Source organism: Nansenia antarctica (assembly GCF_963989245.1).
Source record: "Nansenia antarctica genome assembly, chromosome: 3".
In the NCBI taxonomy this organism is placed as follows: Eukaryota; Metazoa; Chordata; class Actinopteri; order Argentiniformes; family Microstomatidae; genus Nansenia; species Nansenia antarctica.
The window spans coordinates 6,032,492-6,057,070 of NC_137688.1; the positions used below are offsets into that span (position 1 = coordinate 6,032,492).

The 24,579-nt window shown below is 44.9% G+C and overlaps 3 protein-coding genes and 1 pseudogene across 4 annotated transcripts in view; 1 reads left to right on the forward strand and 3 right to left on the reverse strand.

The window, feature by feature from the left end:
* The window catches only part of LOC308153030 (phospholipase A and acyltransferase 3-like), a 30,867-nt gene extending 17,428 nt beyond the window's left edge, over positions 1 to 13,439 (reverse strand). The window contains exon 1 of the mRNA XM_080526117.1: positions 13,423 to 13,439. The gene's annotated coding sequence lies outside the window, so the exon portion shown is untranslated. The remainder of the gene's footprint in view (positions 1 to 13,422) is intronic.
* On the reverse strand, positions 2,688 to 4,587 carry LOC308152169 (glutathione peroxidase 2-like; annotated as a pseudogene). Its single transcript, XR_013938016.1, has 3 exons — positions 4,386 to 4,587; positions 3,885 to 4,027; positions 2,688 to 3,439 (listed from the first exon to the last, which is right to left on the reverse strand). The product of XR_013938016.1 is annotated as a glutathione peroxidase 2-like (transcript).
* On the reverse strand, positions 9,397 to 13,457 carry LOC308153029 (phospholipase A and acyltransferase 3-like). The gene is made up of 5 exons (XM_080526115.1): positions 13,423 to 13,457; positions 12,856 to 12,932; positions 12,419 to 12,527; positions 10,112 to 10,383; positions 9,397 to 10,004 (listed from the first exon to the last, which is right to left on the reverse strand). Exons 2-5 carry the CDS (start codon positions 12,868 to 12,870, stop codon positions 9,864 to 9,866), a joined length of 537 nt encoding a protein of 178 aa, XP_080382241.1. The 5' UTR covers positions 12,871 to 12,932; positions 13,423 to 13,457; the 3' UTR covers positions 9,397 to 9,863.
* Positions 13,458 to 17,293: 3,836 nt separating this feature from the next.
* The window catches only part of rmnd5b (required for meiotic nuclear division 5 homolog B), a 26,274-nt gene continuing 18,988 nt past the window's right edge, over positions 17,294 to 24,579 (forward strand). The window contains exons 1-3 of the mRNA XM_080525459.1: positions 17,294 to 17,344; positions 20,284 to 20,459; positions 22,458 to 22,600. Of these exons, the coding sequence (XP_080381585.1) occupies positions 20,321 to 20,459; positions 22,458 to 22,600 (282 nt within the window). The 5' untranslated portion in view covers positions 17,294 to 17,344; positions 20,284 to 20,320. The remainder of the gene's footprint in view (positions 17,345 to 20,283; positions 20,460 to 22,457; positions 22,601 to 24,579) is intronic.

The following is a 24,579-nucleotide window of genomic DNA, read 5'->3' on the forward strand; positions in this document are numbered from 1 at the left end:
TTGACTCCTACTGCCAGCAGGTGGGTTGTGTGTGTGTGTGTGTGTGTGTGTGTGTGGGTGTCTTGTGTGTGGGTGGGTGAGTGTCATTTTGGAACAGCGTGTGTGTGTGTGTGTGTCTGTCTGCATGAGAGAGAGAGTGAGATCAGAGAACCACAACCAGTCATTCAGCGCAATTCTATCCATCCATAGGGGTTAGGGTATCCGATTAGGATGTCCGATTTCTTTTGTCATTATAAATGTTTCACTTCATTTATCTTTTTATTGGAAGAAGCAAATATAAGCATGTAAAAAAAAAAACACACCGTCTATTTCTTACGCCCGAGTGTGCCACGTGCAGTGAGAGCTGCCCTCCAATGGGGTCGGTTTAAAATAAATACTGGTGTGTTTGCAGGGAATCCTGGACTACATGGACAACCTGAGTCCCCAGCAGATCCGCAGGTTCTTCTACCTGATCAGCGCCCTGGCCTTCGGATCGCAGCAGCAGGGCACGCACATCCAGGTGAGGACCAGGAGCAGGGCATCCGGGGGGGGGGGTCTTATAGGTCCCATCCCATAACCCATCACTGCCTCATTTTAAGTACCCCTGCTCCACTACCCCCGCTATCCCTCACCTCCGCTCTTCCTCACCCCTACCTCCTCCGTCTCTCTCCCCTCTCTCTGACTGTTAGTATTTTTATACATCTGTATTTGCCAGTGTTTTATTGTTTTATTGTTTATTGTATTACTTAACCTTGTTTTATTTCTGGCTTCCCATCCCCCCCCCCCAAAGAGCCATTGCTTTTTGGTCAGGCTGCATTTGCAAATAAGAATTTGTTCTTACATGTTTGCCTGGTTAAATAAAGGTTAAATAAAAAAATAAAAAATAAATAATAATATAGTGCCTACAACCAACCTTTTTCTCTTCATCTCTGTTTTTTTTTTCAGGACCCCCTCCCTGGATCACCTGCAATGGCTTGTCTGTATTAGTCATGTACAGTATTGCAGCGCTGCATTGAAATGGCTTTTTTTTTCTCCCGTTCTCTATCTTCCAAGCACACTGAGTGAAGCGAAATTAGACCTGTATGAAAGCGGTGCAAACATTTTAAAACTTGAAATTGCTGCTGTTCATGATGAGACATCGAGTCAGTTCTCTTTAAGAGAGTCTAGACATCAATAACGTGACAGCGTTCCTCAGTGTCTTTACTAGGGTGGGTGCAGGCATCTGCAGCCATTTTTTGTTTCCCCCTCAAATGGACTCCACCAACTACACAGCTGTTTAATAAAAATACATTACGGTGACGTCTCGCTGGTCAATGGGAAACGTTTGATGGTGTAAGGACACATACAAATCAATCTGCTTCTGTTCTGGAAGTTGCTCGCTAGCTCTATGTAGCTCTAAGGTCTCCCAGAGCACTGCTAGTAGTTAGTAACAGCTGATGAGATGGTGTAGAGGGCTGTGGAGGACGTAACTATCCAATGACCTTACGTGGTGTTTGAAATCCTTGTCTCAGACTTCCTACAGATTCACTACCCTACAGTAGGACGTTACTCTGCTGCCAAGGGGTCTTGTAAAGGTTAGATCCAACATACCAGTAACTACTTCATGGACACAATTCCCGTAAGATAAATTATTGCTCTGTGGCACTGGCATTTGTCTTGTGCTTTTTACATGTGGCACGACAGCATGTAAATGTCTTTGAGGGGCTGCAAATGTCCTATTTGCTGGGCGACCCCTCTGTGATTATGCCCTCCTGAGATGAGTACATTGATTGATATATATACATATTTATGCCAATGAATAGAAAAGCTTTACATCATATCTGTAATATTATTCTATAGTGAGTGAAAAAGACATCCAGCTGTCCAAATCAGATTTTATTTGAAGTTAAAAACGCTTTTCTTTAAATTCCTCACACTGAAAGCAACTTGCCCATTTCAGCTTCAATTTGCTGTCAAATATATTGAATAGATGTAAATAATCACACTATTTCCAAATAGGTACATAACTGTGTTCTAATATTTATCATATTGCCAATATCTGCAATATTTGTTTTTAATGGAGAATTATTTGGATTGAGAATACAATAAAGACTGGAAGCCTAAAAAAAGGATGTCTTGTTTGGACTAGTTGCTTTTCAAAAGAGCTTTGAATTGGGGGAAAAATAAAAGGTTTTCCACCATCATTATGTCTTGTGATAAATATAGTACCAATGAACAGATGCTGTTTTTAAAGCACGCTTCAGGCTATATTTCCTTCATGTGCAGATGAACTGTGGAAAGTTCAACTGGAATGAACTGTTATCAGGAATGTGTGTGTATACACCATAATGTGTGTCTCCGACTTTGCACTGGAGTTCAAAGTCTGCTTCCTGCCTATATCTATCCCTGGTCCTGAGAGCTTAGTCTTGGTAACAGGATTAAACACCCCTGTTTGTGTGAAGTGGCCACTTGTTTATAGGCCAGCCCCAATGAAAGGTGCGGAGTGGAATACGCTATTCACTGTATAACTTGAATATGACTGTATGATCATTTTAAATTTGACTACAGCATTGTCTGTCAAAATGACTTACACTTCCTGGTCATACTACTCTTGCATTGTTCTGTGGAACCCCTTCTCTTTCAACATAGTACAATAGCTCATCGTTGCCACACCTACTTACGGTACTTCCTCATTTCTTCCTTGTGTGTAAACGACAAAAAAGACACAGTTTTACTATAAAACATTTATTAGTCCAAAAGTCACATCACATCAGTGCTCGACTGAGCCCAATGCAACCGTTAGGTAAAGGCCTTTACACTTCATCAGACATCCCTCTCACAAAAGGCTTGGTTTCAAAGGATTCCTTCATTTAGTAAAAGTTCAGAACACAGAGGCATTCAGAACAGAAGGGCACAGCTGCTGTTGAAAAGGTAATGGGTATCACACACAGAGACTTGGCATCGTAGGAGCAGAGACTAGGCTATATTGTGAGCTGTTGAAAGTCCAGTGATTTGCTTGTGTGATTAAAGGACATTATTTTATGTTGAAAGGCCACCACCGTTCTTAAATTGCCATTGGTTTCCACTCCCGCATGCCTGCCTCTGTGTGAAGACTACCAGGACGGTTTAGCTAGTTTGCCAGGTTGAGAAGCTTCTTGATGTCTCCCTCAATACCGCTGGTCAAGAATCTCCTGCTGTATCTCTTGAAAGGCTCTCCATCTGGCCCGATAAGAAACTTCTCGAAATTCCAGCAAATGTCATTCCTGCAGACAGGGCTCCAGATGATGCACTTGGGGTCACCCATGAGGGCCATGGGCTCGTCACTCGGTAACGGGAGCTTCTCCTTCAGGTACAGGAACAGGGGGTCTGCGTTCTTCCCGTTCACATCCACCTTCTCGAGGAGCTGGAATTTAGGCTCGAAGCCATTACCCGGACGGACGTACTTCAAGGACATAAGGATCTCTTCATTAGAACAGTTTTCCTGCATAGAGGGATCAGGGAGGATATTATTGTGAAATCCTATGTACTGATACTGAGTGAACTGGGTGACCTTTCGACAAATAAATGATTACACAGCCATGATGAATTAAAGTGGTAGTTCGCTCAAAATCTCAAGTTTGTCTGACATTTTCAGACCTAAAAGTTGTATAACGGTATATGAATCCATGGTACCTCGGTACATAAAACTGGATCTGAAGTGAATTGAGGACTTCAGCAACATCATTTAGCAAGAACCATGAAGATCTTGCACACACAGGCAACAGCCAAAAAAAGACCAGAACAGAAGTGCAGCAGAACTGTCACTGCAACCTGGCCGCCTTGGCTGAATTATGAATGACCTGACAGCCAGCCTAACCAGACCAGTGTGTGCCAGAGAGCCAGATAGAAGAGTTATGTTTGAGAATATTATTAACATTTCTACTTGCCTGATGTCCGAACTGGTTGCAGGGCACCCCCAGAACGACCAGGCCCTTGGCGGCGTACCGCCCGTGGAGCTCGTTCATCTGGGTGTAATCCCGGGTGGTCGTGCCTCAGAGGGAGGCCACGTTCTCCACCAGCACCACCTTACCTATGGAGATAGATTACAGATTTGTTTTGTCCCAAGCCGACTGCAAGAAGTGGGACTAAACTCGAGCAGCGAAAGTCGCGAATCTGCCAGTGCATTTTTCAAGATACATTACAACTGCAAATATTTATTGTACAAGTTCTCAAATCGAATCTGCAAGTGCAAATATTTATTTTACAAGTGCAACTTTCAAGATACAAGTGCAAATATTTATTATACAAGTTCTCAAATCAAATCTGCAAGTGCAACTTTCAAGATACAAGTGCAAATATTTATTTTACAAGTGCAGATCTCAAGATACAAGTGCACAAAACGAACCTACAACCTCACGATTAAGTCCCATATCTAACTTCATACTTACCCTGCAGAGAGGAGAAGTTAAACACATCTCCGTTCAGGAGCTTCGCAGACATCTCGTAGAACTTCTTCCCAGACATGATTATTACTGCGGTGGGTGGATGGATGGATCGGTGGGTGGATGGATGGATGGATGGATGGATGGATGGATGGATGTCGCCTTATCGTCTAAAACAGAAACTATAATGCGATGACGGGAGGAGCAGTGTTGGAGATATTTATACCTGTTGCGAAAATGGGAGGGAAATGGGGGAGGCACTTATCTTATCTTATCTGGTGCTGATTTTCCGAGCATTTTTTTTCCAGGGACAGTCAAAAAGGTGACATAAAACGAATTGTGTTAAACTCTCACTTGTGGCATTATGTAGCCTACTGTATATATATATATAACAGTGTGTATGAAGAAGATCATATTACGGCAAGATAATATTAGTTAATACGAGCGAGACAAATATGAGCGTGGTTATATTGTTTCTAGAGCTTAGATCTTTGTCTATCGCCACTGACATGGCCTAGAAGTTTTGAGACACCCCCTTACCTACGCTCATAGATTTTCCGAGCATTTTCCCAGGGACAGTCAAAAAAGTGACATAAAACGAATTGTGTTAAACCTCTCACTTGTGGCATTATGTAGCCTACTGTATATATACATATATACATACATACATATGTGTGGTGGCCTGGGAAAACCCTTCACATGGTGGCATTTTGACATTTTCATTTTTTATATTTCCATAAATTAGAAGTTCTCAGCTATTCATAACTGGTTGAATGACTGAGATAGCCCTTTATTTTAAAAAGTTATGAGCATTTTAATGTATCATGTCAAAAAAAGTGAAAGGTGAGAAATGCTGCCCCCGACTCCTTTCTCCTCCGGGTCGGGGGAGGAGCCTATGCAGATCGGCCGGTCTCGTTTGTCTGCTTGTGATGCGGTGTTAGTCTGCTCGCCTCGTCGGTATGCGAGGGACAGATCCATTTGTGTGTCTTTTAGTTAAGATTGTATTACTTTATGCTTATTGTGAGCATCAGTAAACTGGCAATAACACAGGTGGAAGTATCGTCTCTCCTTTCGCTCATGTGTGCGTGCGTTGCTTAACTGAGAATGAGACACGTTCAACGTGACGTTGTTTCGCTAGCAAACTACCCACCACAAAAACATACAAATAAGTACTTTCTCTTTTGTTTTCTTAAAATGTTTATTCACCATAATGTAGTATGGAGTTCAAAGTACTAGAATACCACATAATATCAAAATCGCCGAAATAGGACATTTCCATCTATTTTTGCTGTTTGCCACAAACGAACGCCAGCGACATCCGACGGGTTTTCCCAGGCCACCACACATATGTATCACTCCGCCGCACAGATGTTCTACTAAATGACCGTTAATTAGACTACATGTTTGTGTTCACGTTACTAGGCAACAGTCCATTTGAAGTTCAGTTGCGGAACTATTTTTTTTATTATTTTTATGATTAAATAAACAAACAAATTATAATCTGTTGTCGCTTATTACTGTTAACTAATAAATCGCGCTGTAGAACTGTTGTATAAAAGCAATATCACACGCGAGGTCGTGCTGTTATACTGAATATCAGCACGGCTGTGATTCCGTCGTAGGTACGAGGCCGCAGGCTCTCATTACACCGACCCTTAACCTGTCTTCTGTCCCTTCTGGGGGTATTCCATAAACCTAGCTAAAGGAAAACCCAGGCTTAGTTTTGCTAAATCTCACGAGACTTATCAAAATAAGCCTGGATTGTCCTTTAGCGACATTGATGGAATACCTCCCAGATACGGTGTGTCTTTGGTGAGTCATACATTGGGAGACTTTGGCCATCGCGTTCTCAGCCAAAAGCATTATGCCGCCTAAAGTGGTGTTTGGTGTCAAAGTTCTCCGGACTCTGAGTGATTGTACCGTGTTATCATTGTATCATCATTACAGCCACTGAACAGGGTTGGCACAAGGATGTTAAAGACCACACAGGGCTGTTCTGTTTGCTACGACAAGTGTACATTATTTAGAATACAAACTTGGTTAGATACAGATTAATCAATATCCAAAACTAGCATAGAGAAATCACACAAATGAATGACCACGATGGATCTGAATGGTTGTTTCTACTGAAAACATCACCTTGAAAAAAGTTTTTGTTTCTGAACAGATTATAATCTTTATTTATTAAATATGTATTCACAAATGTACAAACTCTTAAACCATGGACGGAGCAATAGCAAATCTATTCTCATGAATACAAATGTGGTTCAGTGAATTACACATCAATAGGTGTAATACAAACATCTTTTCCCAAATCAAACATTGGATAATGGATTATAACACATCCAGTATATTAGACTGTGAATGTATTGTTTCCAAAATGTCATTGTTACTGTGAATTCTAAAGTGATCAGCAACATTGATCAGAATTGACACTGTTTGGTTCAGGCGAACACCAATGTTGTAATTCAATTAACTGTGTTTACTGTAACACAACGTTAGCTTATTGTGCCATGCTGGGCAACCTGCCTTTTGTGTTTGTTTACCTAGACGATATCTTGATAGCCAGCACGTCCAAGGCAGAGCACCTATCCCACCTCCGTCTCCTCTTCAGTCGCCTCCGGGAACATGGATTAATCATCAACCCAGCAAAGTGCCAGTTTGGACTGCCTGCCATGGATTTCCTCGGCCACCACATCACTACTGCTGGGGCGGTCCCGCTGCCATCAAAGGTGGACGCTGTGCTGCAGCTCCCACGCCCTACCAGCATTAGAGCTTCACAGGAGTTCCTGGGGATGGTGAATTTCTACCATCGATTCATCCCTCAGGCTGCCCACCTAATGCGCCCCCTGCATGGGGCTCTCAAGGGCAAGACCCCTAAGCACATCATCGTATGGTCCGACGAAATGTCAAAGGCGTTCTCAGACACCAAGGAAGCCCTCGCGAGCGCGACCATGCTGACTCACCCCGTGCCTGAGGCTTCCGTGGCCTTGACAACTGATGCCTCAGATTATGCCGTCGGAGCCGTTTACGAACAGCTGGTCAAGGGGGTTTGGCAACCCCTGGCATTTTTCAGCCGACAACTCCGCTCCAGTGAGCAAAAATACAGCACCTTTGACCGAGAGCTCCTCGCCCTGTACTTGGCAATCAGGCACTTCCGGTTCCTGCTGGAGGCTCGTCCATTCACGGTTTTTGTGGACCACAAACCGTTGATTTTTGCCATGGCTAAGGTGTCGGAGCCGTGGTCTGCCAGGCAGCAGCGTCATCTGGCTTATATCTCAGAGTTCACTACAGACATTCGGCATGTGGCGGGAAAGGACAACCCCGTAGCTGACTGCCTCTCTCGTGCCACTATCGGGGCTGTCCATCTCGGCATCGACTACGCCCGTATGGCTGCGGATCAGGCTTCGGACCCAGACATCCAGGAATACAGGACTAAAGTTTCTGGCCTCCAGTTGGCGGACATCCCCTTCAGCAACGACGGCACGACGCTGCTTTGTGACGTGTCCATGGAGCAGCCGCGCCCAGTGGTTCCACATGCTTGGAGACGGCAAGTTTTCGAGGCCATACATAGCCTCTCACACCCAGGCAGGAAACCTTCGCAGCGCCTGATTGCAGCGAAATTCGTCTGGCCCAGGATGAAGGTTGACATTGGTGGGTGGGTCAGGACCTGCGTGCCATGCCAACGGGCAAAGGTCCAACGTCATGTTAAGGCCCCGCTGGAGCGGTTCACGGTCCCTGAAAGACGCTTCGACCACGTCAACATTGATCTGGTGGGTCCCCTTCCCGCCTCCAGGGGGTACACTCACCTTCTGACGATGGTGGACAGAACCACCCGTTGGCCAGAGGCCGTCCCACTGACGGAGACTACCACAGTTGAGGTGGCCCGCGCATTCATCGGCACCTGGGTCGCCCGGTTTGGGGTCCCCTCAGACCTGTCCTCTGATCGGGGGGCCCAGTTCACTTCTGGCTTATGGACTTCCATTACTCAGCAGCTGGGTGTCTCCCTCCACCGCACTACGGCTTACCACCCACAGGCCAATGGCCTGTGTGAACGTTTTCACCGGTCCATGAAGGCTGCTCTTAAAGCCGATCTCCGGGGCGGCGGCTGGGTCGACAGGCTTCCTTGGGTGATGCTGGGACTCCGTACTGCACCTAAAGAGGACCTTCTTTCATCCTCTGCTGAGCTGGTGTACGGCCAACCCCTCCGGGTTCCGGGGGATTTCCTCCCTTGTGCTACGGTCCCCTGGTCAGCACCAGAACAGCGAAGTGCTCTGCTGGACAAGGCCAAGTCGTTCCGGCCGATCCCTACCTCATGCCACGGCGTTCCTAAGGTACGTGTCCCGCCTGATCTGAAGGCAGCGGGGTATGTCTTCATCCGCCAAGACGCCCATCGAGCCCCCCTGCAACCGCCCTATGATGGTCCCTACCGGGTCGTGGAGACAGGCGACAAATTCTTTATTATCGACATGGGGGGTAGTAAGGAACGCATCTCGGTGGATCGCCTTAAGCCAGCTCATCTGGACTTGGACCGTCCCGTCGAGGTGGCCCTCCCGCCCCGCCGCGGTCGCCCCCCTGTTAAAACAGCCCCGACCCTAGCTCCTGCAGACCCCCTGCCCTGCCTTCCGAGGCCGGTCAAACGTTCACCTGTGGTTTTTCCCCGGCCTCGGTCTCCTGTGCCTGCTCAAGGGCGCCAGAGTCGCTTTGGGCGAGTTATCAGAGTCCCTGACCGTTTTTTGGGGCCGGTTCTTGTGAATTCTGGGGGGACGTGTGTAGTGACCGCTCGCTAGCGAGCAAAGTATTCCTAATTCACGGCGTTCCAGCCTTCTACAAAGCATTCTTATATGTTGGTGTTGACTCAATCACCCAGGCTGCTTAGCGGGTGATATGACGGGATATAAGTGGGACAGAGTTGAATGAATGTTTGTTGTTGTCAGTACGCATGCAGAGAGTGAGAATAAAGCACATGATTGTTTTTCTACCGGCAAACCGACTACATCGTCCTGTTATTGCCGTCACTCCTACAATGTATTGTTTCCAAAATGTCATTGTTACTGTGAATTCTAAAGTGATAAGCAACATTGATCAGAATTGACACTGTTTGGTTCAGGCGAACACCAATGTTGTAATTCAATTAACTGTGTTTACTGTAAGACAAAGTTAGCTTATTGTGTCAAGTTAAACACTCTAGTTTAATCTGGCTGCTTTCAAGAGCCTCCTATAAAGTCATTTAACCCTCTCAGTTGTAGACCACAGGACAATGTGAAATCTCTGCGTTGTGCTTTCAGTTCATGTTAGTTTAAATCTAAAAGGTTTTAAAAACATCTAGAGAAATAATCCCAACCCCCCCCCACCTCCCACCTCTCAACCTCAGGGTGAGTGTTACAGATGACAAGGGGACTGCTTGGTTGAGGGATTGATCTATTAGGCTTTCTGGTGATTGGCTGCTCATGAAGCTCTCCTATAGGTGGTACAGGCTGTCACTCATTCAGTATTCTTCTTCTCTTTGTTCCCGCCTCCAAAGATGGCACCTCCCAGAGCAATGACTCCGAATCCAACCATCGCAGCTACTCCCATCAACCACCAACCACCAACCACCACACCTACTTCCACGGCCTTCCGAACCTGGAACACACACACACACACACACACACAAATGTCTAACAAGTACATCATATGATATATGACATGTCGAGCCGTATCCTCCAACCCTCAGTGTCCTGACTCCTTACCTGCCGAGACTCTGCCTTGCCGTATCGTAGCTCCGTGGCGAAATGCTCACAGTTGCCTCTGAAGACGCAGAAGGGCATCTCTCGCCCCACAGACGACTCTGCCTCCCTCAGGATCTCACGGACAGGCCTGGCTTCAAGCTTCTTATCCAGCAGGTTGTTGATCCACCACTTATCCATCCCCACCACGTCCCAGATCTCCTCCTTCTTAACCAGGGCCTTGTCATGGAGGACTGACATCATGCTGCTGCTAGCTCCTGCTCCTGGCCCCTCCGCTGACGGTTTGACAATGTAAACATTAGGTTTGTTCATGCCAATAAAGCCAATTGAATTGAATTCAGAAAGAGAGGGAGGGAGAGGACATTCTAGGGACAGATATGTCGTAGGCGTTTTTGTTGTTACTTAAGTCTTTACAACTCATGTCTCGCGTACAGATCCCACAAAAAAGGTGGTGAATCGCCTCTTTCTTCCGAGACAGTTTTAACTGCAAACAGACATCCTTCAGGGAATTTTTATCATTTGTTATACAAGTTATACAAGTTATTATTAGTGTAAGATGTAGTTATACAAGTTATTATTAGTGTTATTGACAACATGTATGCTTATTTAGAAGCAAAGCTGTAACCCCTCCCTCCCCTCCTTTCCTGTTGTCTCGTGTGTTCCCTTCGCCCATCTCTGTAATCTTGTTTTCAATCATTGTTTCTATTGTAAAGTGCTTTGAATTGCATTCATGTCCGAAAGGCGCTATATAAATAAAGTTTCACTTCACTTCACTACAATTCACCACATTGACTCAGATGAAGAAGTGAGTATCCTACAGCATCATCATGAGCATCATAATATTATAGTATACTGTTATGCCCCTGCCCAGGGGGGTATTCCATCAACGTCGCTAAAGGAAAATCCAGGCTGTTATTCTGATAAATCCCGCGAGAGTTATCAAAAATAAGCCTGGGCCACACCCCCCAACAATTATACAATGGAGGGAAAGAATCCAACAAGTCTACAACATGGAACGTACAACAGCACTATTGAAATTAAAATTAGACACATTCCTTAATAGATGGTCATCCATTGCACTACATTTTCATTTGATCTGACTGATATGCAGATGTGTTTATTTATATTTTTATTTTTATTTATTTTTTATTTATTTTTTCCCTTTCTTTTCTCTTACCATGGTTGGTTGTTGTTATTGTTACTGTTGTCACACTGCTGCTGTTGTTGATAAGGGTGATAATGATTCTGTTTATTGGCTGTTGTGGTTGTTAATGCCAGCGAGGAAATTAGGGATTATTTTTGTTGTTGTTGTTTGTTTTTTCTTCTTTTACTTTATTGTTATTATTTATTTTTAAGAAAGATGTTCATGGACTGTTATTCCTTTGCGACTTACCCGTGACACCTTTAAGTAACATCAATATGTTGTGAAATATTGTTTGACTGCACTTGATAAAAGAAAATATAATTGATAATAAAAATGTAAAGTTCAAAAAAAAAAAAATAAGCCTGGATTTTTCTTTAGTGACGTTGATCGAATACCCCCCACCCCCAGTTTGCTTTGTTGAGTTGGTGTGGCTGAGGAGGCGGGGCCATGGATGTGCTGCTCCTGCTGATTGGCTAACGGGACGCACCTGTGGCTGAAGACCTCCATGCCCGTCAAAAGACTGCAGCCTGTGGAAATATTTGGTTGCCCTCTTCACAATACCTTTTTATTTGATTACTAGTTTTTTTGTTTGAACTTTGTTGGGGTTTGACTTTGTTGGGGGTGGGTTTTGGCTTGTTGGTTCTCCCTGGGAGGTGTGTTGGTTCTTTGCTTGGCGTGGGCAGTGAGTATTGGTTTACTTCTATTGTTTTTCTGATCCTCCCTGCCATATTATATAGACTTAAGGTAGTGGGAGATTTTGTTACGGTAGTTTGTCTATTGTGTTTATCCTCATCAGTGGAGGTTTTTGTTTCATTGTCTCTTGTGTAGGTATGAGGGCTGTCCATTAAAATGTTACCCTGTTATACACCATTTCAGTGACTCTGGACATTCTATTATGTTGTTGTGGCTTTATGTGTACGGATTTTTTAGCAGCACCTTGGTTTAGTCCCTTTTGTTTTCTTGGGACACTTTCAGCCGCAACAACACATAATAAAATAAGATACATAAAACAAAATAACAAGAAATTAAAAGCAGGTTTGGGCGGGCACAGATACTGAATTAAAAGCAATGACAATTTCCAATACTTTCACCTTCTAATAAAATCGTTATGAAAGCATCATAACTGATTAGTTATGACAGTGATATGATGATAGTAGTGTACTCACAAGGAGGCGCCAGGTGAACAACGTAGCCATCGCCCACGTACACAGCCCAGTGCTGGTAGTTACCACGGAAGATTTCTATCAGGTCTCCCGGCTCAGGTTTCTCATCGTACTGGGAAGGGACACATGAATAAACAACAAAATAAATCAGTATTGGTTTAGCAATGTGTGTGTTGGCACATTAACTATGAAACTGCCAAGCAATTATGCAAATATTCTGGACTTATGACCAGGAATCCTGAGATTAATTTTGGAAAAGCGATCATATTCAGGACAACACATTTTATCTCATCATGCCAAGTATGACTAACATCTTTCCTTGACTTCCCCAGACTTCTCATGTTGTCAATATTTAACTATAATCAGCATCACGGCCCTTAACATGCTGAACAAATAGCAAACAGAGATGGTGAAATAGACACAATTGAACTTTTACATACCAATGTTGGAGCCATGATGATTCTCAACCTTTCCCTTCACCGCTTTGAGAGATTTCCTCTGGGGGAATAGACTAGTCCTTAACAGAAACAGACAGTAGGTAAATTAGTGCGACAGACCTTAGACTTGGGCAAGTTATCCCTCTTATGTATATACTGTATATACACATGGGTGTTTGATGCAAATAAATGACAGTTTCACATGATAGCATAGAGTCATACATGGTAGGTTATTACTGACAGTGACAGCTGACACACGCACGCACGCACGCACACGCGCACACACACACACACACACACACACACACACACACACACACACACACACACACACACACACACACACACACACACAGTTATTTCACCCTCGGTGTTTGCGGGTCTGTTTACATTCAAACAGCTTCATTCTAAGTTCAGTAAATGACTCGTTTGCTCTCTGACATCAGGAGCCATGGCTGACATGGACACATCTAGATGCAATAATGACCTCATACACGTCTAGAAGTGATCTTATTTTAAACCCACAACTTTCACTCCTGGTATTATATTATTATTATATGTTCTTCTTACCGAGACTTTCTGATACGGTGAAACATTCACCACCGTGACGTCAGGTGCGGGGTTCTTCTTCTTCTTCTTCTTTTCATTTGATTGGCGGTTGGCAACCAACTTGAGGCGCATTACCGCCACCTACCGGAATGTGTTGAACGTTAGATTGACAGGGATACATTAAAAATGATGAATGAAGAAATAAACTAAATGTCTATCAACCCAGTGTCTTTCAAATACTATTACCTGTTTGTCTACTGTAACTGCATTTCCTAGCAAACTGTCCACAGTAAAACTCAACTTAACTCTCTGAACTGCAGACCTCAGCCTCTCCTCATCATACTCCTCACACTCCAACAACACATGCCGAACCGATTAATTCCCTGCGAATCGAGCATGCGCAGACGTAATTGAATATTCCGAAAAGGGTCATGCCGCTTAAGCAGGGCCGGCCGCGTCCTAACTATTCCCATCGTAGTTGGGTCAGACCACGCCAACTTCTTGAATATGTAGGGGTGTTTTTTTCTCTTTTTTTTCTCAAACACAAACACAATCACTGACACTAAGAATAGGCGCGCGTTCCAGGGCCCACAGGGCAATGAGAGCCGCGCCCGGAGCCCGTGCCCGCGGCGAACATTGACCGTTGGCCCGCGGCACACTCAGCGCCGCCGAGTTGCATACATAATGGGTAACCTATATCTAATCGTGCACCCCGTGTTACGTGAAGAACAAGATACAGAGAACACCCCTACATATTCCAGAAGTTGGCGTGGCGTGGGCGTGGTGTGGGCGTGGTCTGACCCAACTACCGTGGGAATCGTTAGGACGCGGCCCGCTGACTGGGAGCAATTTGGGGTTCAGTGTCTTGCCCAAGGACACCTCCTCGACACATGGACAGGAAGAGCCGAGGATTGAACCGCCAACCATGCGATCATTATGAATGAATGAATGAAATGAATGAATTAATGAATGAATGAATGAATGAATGGTCTTTATTGTCATTGATATAGTACAGGTACCAAACAACGAAATTTGGGAGGGGGGGCTCCCCTGGTGCTAGGAAAAAAAACTAAAAACAAGAAGGGAAAAGAGCTGGTTTACATAAATAAAGGCTATGTACACTATCCACTATACTATACTATACAAATAAAACACTGTGCTGTACTCTATGCTATGCTATACCTATTCTAACATTTCCTATCTCTGAACCTTATGTACCCGAGGGTTGTCATATTGCACATAGTGTTATTGCACATTCATTTAAACTGTGTCGCAGTTTGCAGGTTTGAAATGTTCACAGTTGTGTTTCAGTATTGCACTTGATTTCAATCTAGTAGCTGCCATCAAATTGTCTAGATTGTCCAGGGCCTAGAAATTAGGTCTTTGCTGTGTTCAGGGCCTGGATGGCCCTGGGGTAGAAGCTGAGCTTCAGTCTGTTTGTCCTTGCGAACATGGTCCTGAACCGCCTGTCCGAGGGCAGCCGAGCAAAGTGTTCGTACCCAGGGTGGGATGGGTCTCTGGAGATCTTGGAGGCCTTCCTGAGGCAGCGTGTGTTGTACAGCTCTTCCAGAGAGGGGAGGGGGGCGCCGGTGATCTTCTGGGCCGATCTCACGACTCTCTGTAGCGCATTCCTCTCTGCGGCTGTGCAGCTGGAGAACCACACGCAGATGCAGTAGGTGAGGATGCTCTCCACTGCGCAGCGGTAGAAGGACACAAGCATCTCCTGTCCGATGTGGTTTTTCCTGAGGACTCTCATTAGACACCAGCTCTCATTAGACACCAGCTCTAGCTCCTGAGTCACACCCACTCCTGGTTTGCATCCTACCTGGCTGATCGCTCTTACCAGGTGATCGCTGTCCTCTCCACGAGCCCTCACCACTGGGCTCCACCAGGGCGCTTTGGATAAAGGTGTCTGCTCAGCTCTGCTGCCAAAAATGTAAATGTAATCTCTATAACTTTGAATACGCAGGTGTGACTGAGACTGCCTCACCCTAACAGTGATGGACGTAACTTGATTAAGACTTAAGAAAGAACATATCTTTTGACAGTAGTGTCCTCAGGTGGATTCGAACCCACGCTGAGAACACGGCAAGAAAAAGGTATATTAAAAGGTCACATTTCTGGTCTCTAATACATACAATTATTTAAATAAAAATAATAAACTATCAACACACAATCAGTGGACCTAATTTTAGAATCATATTGATCAGCGATTATTATGACAAAAATGGGATCTGAATTTGATCAAAGTATGAAACAGCAATTTAATTAAGTGCAGCGATGCGAAATGGCACTTTTGAATTGTTGTTTAGATATCAGGTGGACATGGAATGGCTACGGTGTCACACACGGGCAGGTATCTGATCTGAAGTGGGTTTCATTTTCTCCTGCACACGAAAATCGCCTGTGTACTTCGATTTTTTCGACTACTGTTGAGGGCGTCAAATCTTCAGATGATTGCGACGAGATCACAAACGACTAAAACCTGTGGAGATGCCGGGGATTGAACCCGGGGCCTCATACATGCAAAGCATGCGCTCTACCACTGAGCTACATCCCCATATATTACAGCAGCTAGTATAATTAAGACAACTTCAGATCACTGCGAAATTGTGCGCAAGGTTATGGAGCTATTTTAGTGCAGAAATTGAATTGTATTTAGAGAAACTGAATTTGAAAACTGAATGAAAATAATGAAAACTGAATTGAATACAATTCAATCTGTCGAATACAATTCAGTTTGTGCTCAGATTCAATTCAATCTGTGAAATACAATTCAATTTGTGCTCATATTCAATTCAATCTGTCAAATACAATTCAATTTCTGCTGGCACTAAAATAGCTCCATAAAATAGCTCCATGCAAGGTCAACATAAATGACTGAAAAGAAGTGGAGATGTCGGGGTTTGAACTTTGAACTCAGGGCCATGACATAAAATCATCAGGTTCATCGGGTAGTAAAGTTAACACATGTGACTAAAAGGAGTGGAGATGCCGGGGATTGAACCCGGGGCCTCATACATGCAAAGCATGCGCTCTACCACTGAGCTACATCCCCTACTGGACGAAAACTGCTTTTAAAAATGACATTTGTAATTACACATTGTTGCAGTGTGTTCAATCTAGCTCACACACCATCTCGTTGTAGAGACGTCGTTTCATCATTGTGGTTTTAGCCCCCCTGCAACCCAGACCACGTCAACTTTGAAAGATTTTTAAACTTTTATCATCAGCATTTTATGTACGGATTGGATTGGAACACCAGAGAAGACGTCTAATGAACATACTCTGCCACCTGGTGGTGTAAAGAGGTACAGCATCACCTGTTTGTTTCCACAGAAGGAAACGTTAGCATCAGGGTTGCCAGATGGGGGTGGCTTCCCTTCGAATGGGCTACTTTTCATCACACTGGGCCGAAAAAAAAAAGCATTTGGGCTGATTTGGGCTGGATAAATAGCATTTGGGCGGTATCACAATGTCAGTGGCGGAAAGTCACAAAATGCGTGAAGTTAAAACACACACCCTAGTAGTTACATACAATGTGGAGTTTTATTTTATTTTACAAACATCCATTGGCAACAGACATACAGTTTAGGGGGCAGGAGATGGGCTGGGACCAGTACAGGTTTTTGTTGGATTTAGCGGTCTTTAGACTGGTGGTTAGGCTGGAATTTGTCAATCCCATCTGGCAACCCTTGCGCGCGACTGGTGGAGAACCGTTGTCACGACACGCAGATAGCAGCAACCCAGCTATCTAGGTGTTTATTTTGGGCCGCGTTCGTAAATTCGTCCTGAGAGCGCCGGAGCATCCACGTGACTGCCCCTTGTCCAATCAAATTACTTGGTTTCATTATGACGTTGAACTCAGTGTGCGCTCCGGCGAATTTACGAACGCGGCCAAATTGACATTTTGACGTTTTTTCCTCAGTCCTTTAAACTTCAGGTATGTTTAAACTACAAGTCTGGAAACGGACACGAGTACCTCAACCACCCCGAGCTACCCTCGTAGCCACGTCAACGTGTTAAATTACTTAATTATTTGCTTGGGTTGTTGTTAACTTAACAAACCCCATGGTTGCTGTGACGGTTGTAGCATTTGGCTAGCCCAGGTTAGCTCTGTGTGTTTGTTTACGTTATGCGACACCCGGAGTGAGGGTTAAATTACACTCCTGTCAGGTGAATTTCTTGAGCTATAGTCATTTTTGGGTGAGTTACATGGTGTGTTATCTTATTTTCTGGCTTGTCTGTGTGTCTTAAGTTGTCCTGGCGAGCACAGTGCTAGCCTGCTAATTAGCCCAGGATAGCCAGCTTAGCTTGTCATACTTTCGGCTGCGTTCGTAAATTCGCTCCGGAAACCTGATCGGAACTCATGGAACGCCTCTCGTCCAATCAAATGACTCGATCCCTTTATGACGTTGAACCCAGTGTGTGCTCCGGCGCTCTCGGAGCGAATTTTACGAACGCAGCCTTTTGTTGTGAGCTAGCGGACCTGTCATTCACAGACCTTTTGTTTTCTGACATCAGTGACGTTAGTAGAAGTCAGCTACCCTGACAGCTATTATAACACATGTTCCTAATAGGTTTTGACATGATTGTAAAGTGCTGCAAAATGTGCCAAAATACGGAATCTACGCAACGAAATGTCACAGATTTGTATTTTGGGCGCAGAGACAAACACAGGGCCTCGAAGCACCTCTAGTGTGTCGCTTAGCTTTGTGATCAACATGCTTGCAGCTTTCTGTCCTTTCATATTTTGATTTTGTCATGTCGATTATTAAATTGACATGCCCCGAAAACATTTGGGCCCTGTTCATTTACAGTGGTGTCCTTCAAATGTTGTCCAATGAAACCAAGCAAGGATGCATCTGATCATGTTCTGATGACACTTGACTGACTGAAGCATTGATCCTGCCTGGCCTCACAGACAGTGTTGTTGGTTTTCCCACTTGTTGATTAATAGTGTTACGGTGTGTTAGACTCTTTTGTTCCCTGTCATGTGAGCAAAACAGTAAGCTATTCCAGTTTGTTGAGAAGCATCATGTTGTCATCAGCCCTGTGGTTGGATGGCTGGCATAGCTACAGAGGTGGAGGCTGTAGGGTAGGGTGAGTTTAGGTTACAATGAGAAGATTGATGTGGTTTTTGGGGGGGGGGGTGAGCAAGTTTAGAGTATTACGACATGGTTATCAAAATATGATGTTACCTTATGCACCCTTTGCAGGTCGTACACTCACTGAGCACTTTATTAGGAACACCCGTCAACAGTCCAAGCTGGTGGAGGTGGTGTAATGGTGTGGGGAATGTTTCCCTGGGCACACTTTGGGCCTGTTAATACCAATCAATCGTCGCTTCAATGCCACAGCCTGTTTGAGTATTGTTGCCCTTCATGGCCTCAATGTACCTATCGTCTAAGTCTAAGGGATGCTCCCAGTATGATAATGCACTAATAATCCTAAAGCAAAAGTCGTCTCAAACTGTTCAGTGTTCTTCAGTGGCCTTCCCAGCCAGTTACCGGATCTGAATCCACTAGGTGCTGGTGTGGTGTATGAGAGCCCCAGTGTGTATGGTGGTACTGTGACTGTCTTACCCATGGTGCTTTGCTCCCTCCATAGGTGCTAGTGTGGTGTATTGGCGCTTCTCCATTGACCAGAACGGGACGGTACAGGACGGCACGCATTTGTATCTTACCCGTACCGTATTTTCCGAAACGCTTCTCTATTATACACTACAGACCTGCCTCGAATGCATTTCGCACCGGCCGTAAGAGGGGATTTTAAATCCTCCATTTGCTAAAAGCTGTAATTTTTCAGTGTTAACATGTCATTTTATGAAGGTTTAATATGTTTTCAGTTGAGAAAGTAACCATATATATTCCCAAAATGTGTTTTCCACTTCTAGTTAGATACCTTTACTGCGGGGTTCGACAGAAACATCGTAATATAATTGCTAAACAAGTTGTAAAATGATTTGGGCGGCCAATATCTTTAGCTAGCTAAAGTAACTAGCTTGCTATATTGTGGTCTTAGCAGTTGGTAAATATATATGAATATATATGAGCAATAACATATCGTGGGCTTGCTACAGCAAGCCAATAACAACCAAATTGTTCCGTCTGAAGCTACAATACTGGGACCATTCGTGACTGGGCTACAGGCAGTCAAATACTAGGCGAACGTCTGTGTAAGACACAAATAAACTTGGGTTTCATGCATTTCAAGTGGCATCTTTGTAATCATGACGACGTAGTCATGTCTAAGAATGCATTTCACCATGTAAATGCCCAATATAGTGAAAATACCACCGCTCATCCGTGATCAGACTTAGCTGGGGTGCTGCAGCTGAAGAGTATTAAATAGAGTGCAAAAAAGCAGCATTTGCACACTCAAATCTGTGCAAAAAACGATGTTTATTGCGAGCTTTCGGTCTCAAGGCTCTCGGACCATTGTAAACAACAGCTGTGTGACGCGTCACTTATCAATCAAACCAATCAACGGTCTGCAGCGTCACATCGTAACACGGATAGTACCTTTCACTCCGAGTCAGGAAGGGTAGCTAAAATCAGTACGGGTACTACGGCCCGGTACGGCCCAGTTGGCAGTGGAGAAAACAAAACAAACCAGGCGCACGGGTTCTGGTACTGGACGGTAGTGGAGAAGCGCCATATGAGAGCCCCAGTGTATATGGTGGTACTGTGACTGTCTTACCCATGGTGCTTTGCTCCCTCCTAGGTGCTAGTGTGGTGTATGACTGTCTTACCCATGGTGCTTTGCTCCCTCCTAGGTGCTAGTGTGGTGTATGACTGTCTTACCCATGATGCTTTGCTCCCTCCTAGGTGCTAGTGTGGTGTATGACTGTCTTACCCATGATGCTTTGCTCCCTCCTAGGTGCTAGTGTGGTGTATGAGAGCCCCAGCCTGCAGACATGGAACAGTGTGCGTGTGTGGAGCGGGAGCTGGAGAAGGTGCTCCACCGCTTTGTCATGTACGGCCACCAGTCGGAGGAGAGGCTGGACGAGCTCCTGCGCAGCGTCTGTGAGCTGCGGGGACAGCTGGTGGCGTTCGGTAAGAAGCTCCGCCTCCTCCGCTCCCCGTCCTCTGATCTGAAACTCCCGCCCGTCCCGCTGATCTGAAACGGGTCGGATTCCAAATTCCATTTTCCACTGCCGTTTCGTTTAGTATGACACACAACTGGAGTCATTTCTTCCCAACAAGGGTAGGGGAGAGGATGGGAGGATAGGGGAGAGGGTGGGGGAGAGGGTAGGGGGGAGAGGGTATGGGAGAGGATGGGAGGGTAGGTGAGCGGAGGAGAGGGGGAGAGGAGGGGAGGAGAGGAGGGGAGGGGAGGTGAGGATGGGGGGAGAGGGGGAGAGGGTAGGGGAGAGGATGGGAGGATAGGGGAGAGGATGGGGGGGTAGGGGAGAGGATGGGAGGGTAGGGGAGTGGAGGGGAGGGGAGAAGAAGGTAGAGGAGGGGAAATCTTATGAACCCATTTAGGAAGAGACCCATTTTTATCCTATTCAGAGCCATTGAGGAACCCTGTGGATGTGGAAGGCAGTCAGAAGATGTTGAGGGGTTGTGGGACAGTAAGACCGAACATAGTCTAGAAAGGAGAGGACACTGAAGCATGGCGTATTTGTGACAGCAGCTGGGCCACCGATCAAATGTTCAGACTTTTATTCAGAAAAGTGTAAATAAATGTCAACGTTGTTGAAAATCAATGGCATGCTCGCTAGTTGACTAACACAGCTTGTTTTGTGAGCCTGCTAACAATGTAAAGTATTGTTATAGTTAACTAGGTAGCAGTGGGGGGATTACTCACCCAATCCATTACCTTGCAGTGTTTTGGCTTGACTAGTGAGGGTGTCGTTGATTTTCAACAACGCTGACATTTATTTACATTTCTCAGAATAAAAGGCCGAACATTTGGTCGGGTTGCTGACTTGTTCCCCCTCTCACTGGCTGCCGTCACATAATGTCTCACCGCGCTTAACCCCAAACCGTTCGTCACCCGGAGAAACAAACTATTAGCTTTTTACTCCAATTGCATAAGCAGTGTCTTGTGTCATAAGTCTTCAGGCAAAAAAACTGTGATTCATATGTGCTTTATGTAACCACGCAAACGAAGCACATCTTTGGTCAACAGAACAATGTTTCTGTTCTGTCTGTCTGTCTGTCTGTCTGTCTGTCTGTCTGTCTGTCTGTCTGTCTGACTTTCTGTAAATTCTATAAAGCGTCCTTGGGGTTTGTGAAAGCCAAGATATTATTATTATTATTATTATTATTATTATTATTATTATTATTATTATTATTATTATCATTTTCAACTTGTGGGGCGGCTGTGGCACAGGAGGTAGAGCCGGCGTCTAATGATCGCACGGTCGGCAGGTCTGCGGTTCGAGCCCAGGCTAGCCACATGTCGAAGTGTCCTTGGGCAAGACAGTGAACCCCAAAGTTCTCCCAACGAGCGGCATGGTACCTTGCCGCCATTGGTGTGTGAATGGGTGAATGAGAGGCCATTGTAAAGCGCTTTGGAATAAGGCGCTATATATCTTCACTTACAAAGCCATCAACAATCTGGCCCCCTCCTACCTTGCCGACCTCGTCCCCCTCCACACCCCCTCCCGTTGCCTCAGGTTTGACAACCAAACCATCCTCAAGACCACCAGGACCAAGCTCCGGACCTGGGGTGATGGGGCCTTTTCAGCCGCAGCCCCGTCCCTCTGGAACGCCCTCCCCAACCACATCAGACAGGCCAACACCCTCCCAACATTTAAACAGGCCCTCAAAACCCACCTCTTCAAGCTCGCCTTCACCAGTTAAACCTCTCCCCCTCCCCTTCCCATGTGTCCCCAGCACTACCATAATTAGGCCCCTATGCTTTCTTCTATTTACCTTTTTTGTTTCTTTTTATTATATTTGAGTGTCTAGAAAAGAGCTATATAAGTCTAATGTATTATTATTATTATTATTATTATTATTATTATTATTATTATTATTATTATTATTATTATACAAGTCAGTCCGTTCATCATGTGACCTGCTGTCCCTCTCCTCCTCCAGGGGTTCAGGATGCAGACCTGTCGGTGCTGTCTCAGACGATGGCCCAGTGCTGTAAGAACATCAAGGAGACGGTGCAGCTGCTGGCGTCCCGGCATAAAGACATCCACGGCAGCGTGTCCAAAGTGGGCAAGGCCATCGACCGGGTAAGAGGCTCCTGTGTGCTCCAGGACAACAGACCCACCAGGGACTCGGCCGTATTAGGCCCCTATGGCTGTGGCGCAGGAGGTAGAGCCAGCGTCTAGGACAGGGGTCGGCAACCTTTAATGTTGAAAGAGCCATATTGGACCAAAAAAAACCAACTAAACTAATCTGTCTGGAGCCGCAAAAAATTAAAAGCCTTATATAAGCCTTATAATGAAGGCAACACATGCTGTAAGTGTCTATATAAGCTATATTAGCCTACTATCAAAATTACTAAGTAGGCTACAAATACATAAGCCTTAGCACATATGCATACAACCGAATGCAAACATATTGTGCTTTACAAAAGTTAAACACTAGGATAGCGTAAAGGGGGTCTGGGGGGTTTCCCCCCCAAGATTTTTTAACAGAGTAGATGCAATTTCGTGTATTCTGGTGCCTTTTAACAGGTGGGTTGATACTTTTATCTGGCTATACTAGCATGAGAAAAAATATGGATACGTTTGTAATTTCATCCGGAGGAAGTGAGCAAACCAAGAGATCGTCAGCCCAAAAATAGACAAATCTACACACTGTAGACTACAGTACCAAATGAAAACTAGCCTCCCTCGTCCTCTTTTCACTATTTTAAGTTAAACCCTCTCAGACCCACAGGAGCGCCGGCTCCCATATCATACCTTCTTTAGAAGTTCATAATTCGGAAACGGTTTGAGCTAAAGACAAGCCGCTTTTTGCATTTCAAAGTAGGCAAATAGCGCTCACCGGGAAGCTCCCGCTCATCGATGTGCGTCGCCGATGTCCATATATAAATCTAGCCACAAAGTTGTAGACAATGTGGATAGTTTCTTGCTTTGCCTGCCGCAGTACTTCGTCAATCCCTGTGGATATAGGTCTACTCTTGAAAAAAAAACTTCACATCCAGTCTCATGTTGGGTCCAGTCAAAATGTATATTACTAGTCATGTGCCAACATATCCGAATCCTATTGGCCCTCGTACAACATTACAGAGTAAGCAGGGAGTTGTAGTTCAAGGAGAGAGACCGCGGCAACGTAAAAAATAAATAATAGTTGTTCATTTCCATTAGGGATGTCCCGATCCCATTTTTTCACTACCGATACCTGGGCTTCAGGTATCTGCGATACCGATATCAATCCGATATTTGTATTTATTGTTTTACTCCTGAATAATAACAAATACTTCCCCAGTATATAGTCCACAACAACAGTTGGCTATTAAAGACTGCCAGCCTTTATTCAAGCAACAAAAACAGTACTCTGCAGTACTCAGTGACCAACTGGTTTAAAGTTAAAACAATTTAAACTGCAGCATGCTGTGTGTGTTGTTGAGACCGTTGGGAGAGAGAGCTCCGGTGAACTAAGAAAGTTGTGTATGAGATAGTTTACAATTAAATGCACAGATTACATGAGAGACGCTATCTGTCATTATTTCAACCACTGTCCAAGTGGGGACGTTACAATACTTTCGTTTTAGCAAGAAACGTTAGCCGCTAGCAGCGTTTTTAGCAGTCACCATTCTTGAGCAAAACATTGATACAAACAAACATTCAAATACTCGTGTCGTCTTGATTTTTTTTCCGATTTCAATGTATGACGCATCATTTGAAAGCTTACCATCTATAGTTTCAGACTATGTAAACAAACGAAAAATTACGTAAGCAAATGGTTTATGATTTCACCAGCTAGCATCATGACATTGTGAGACTCATTACACACAGGTAGCTACTAGCCAACTCTCATGCCCGTGACCACTGACTACTACTGTTGTCATCACGTGAGTGACACGCCGGATCGCGAGCCCCAGATCGGTGCCTATTTTTTTTCTGGTGCGATCTGCGATCCAGCATTCAGGACCGATATCGCGGCGATATCAATATCGGATCGGGACATCCCTAATTTCCATTTGTGGTCAAAGCCACAGGGAGCCACTGAAGATGGGCAAAAGAGCCACATGCGTCTCCGG

Excerpts from the sequence above, each read along its gene's own strand:
- LOC308153029 (XM_080526115.1), bottom strand. Across the intron at positions 10,384-12,418 it reads TGTTCACCTGGCGCCTCCTT|CGGAGGGGCCAGGAGCAGGA; the intron begins GTGAGTACACTA and ends TCAAACCGTCAG. Across the intron at positions 10,005-10,111 it reads GCAAGGCAGAGTCTCGGCAG|GTTCGGAAGGCCGTGGAAGT; the intron begins GTAAGGAGTCAG and ends TGTGTGTTCCAG.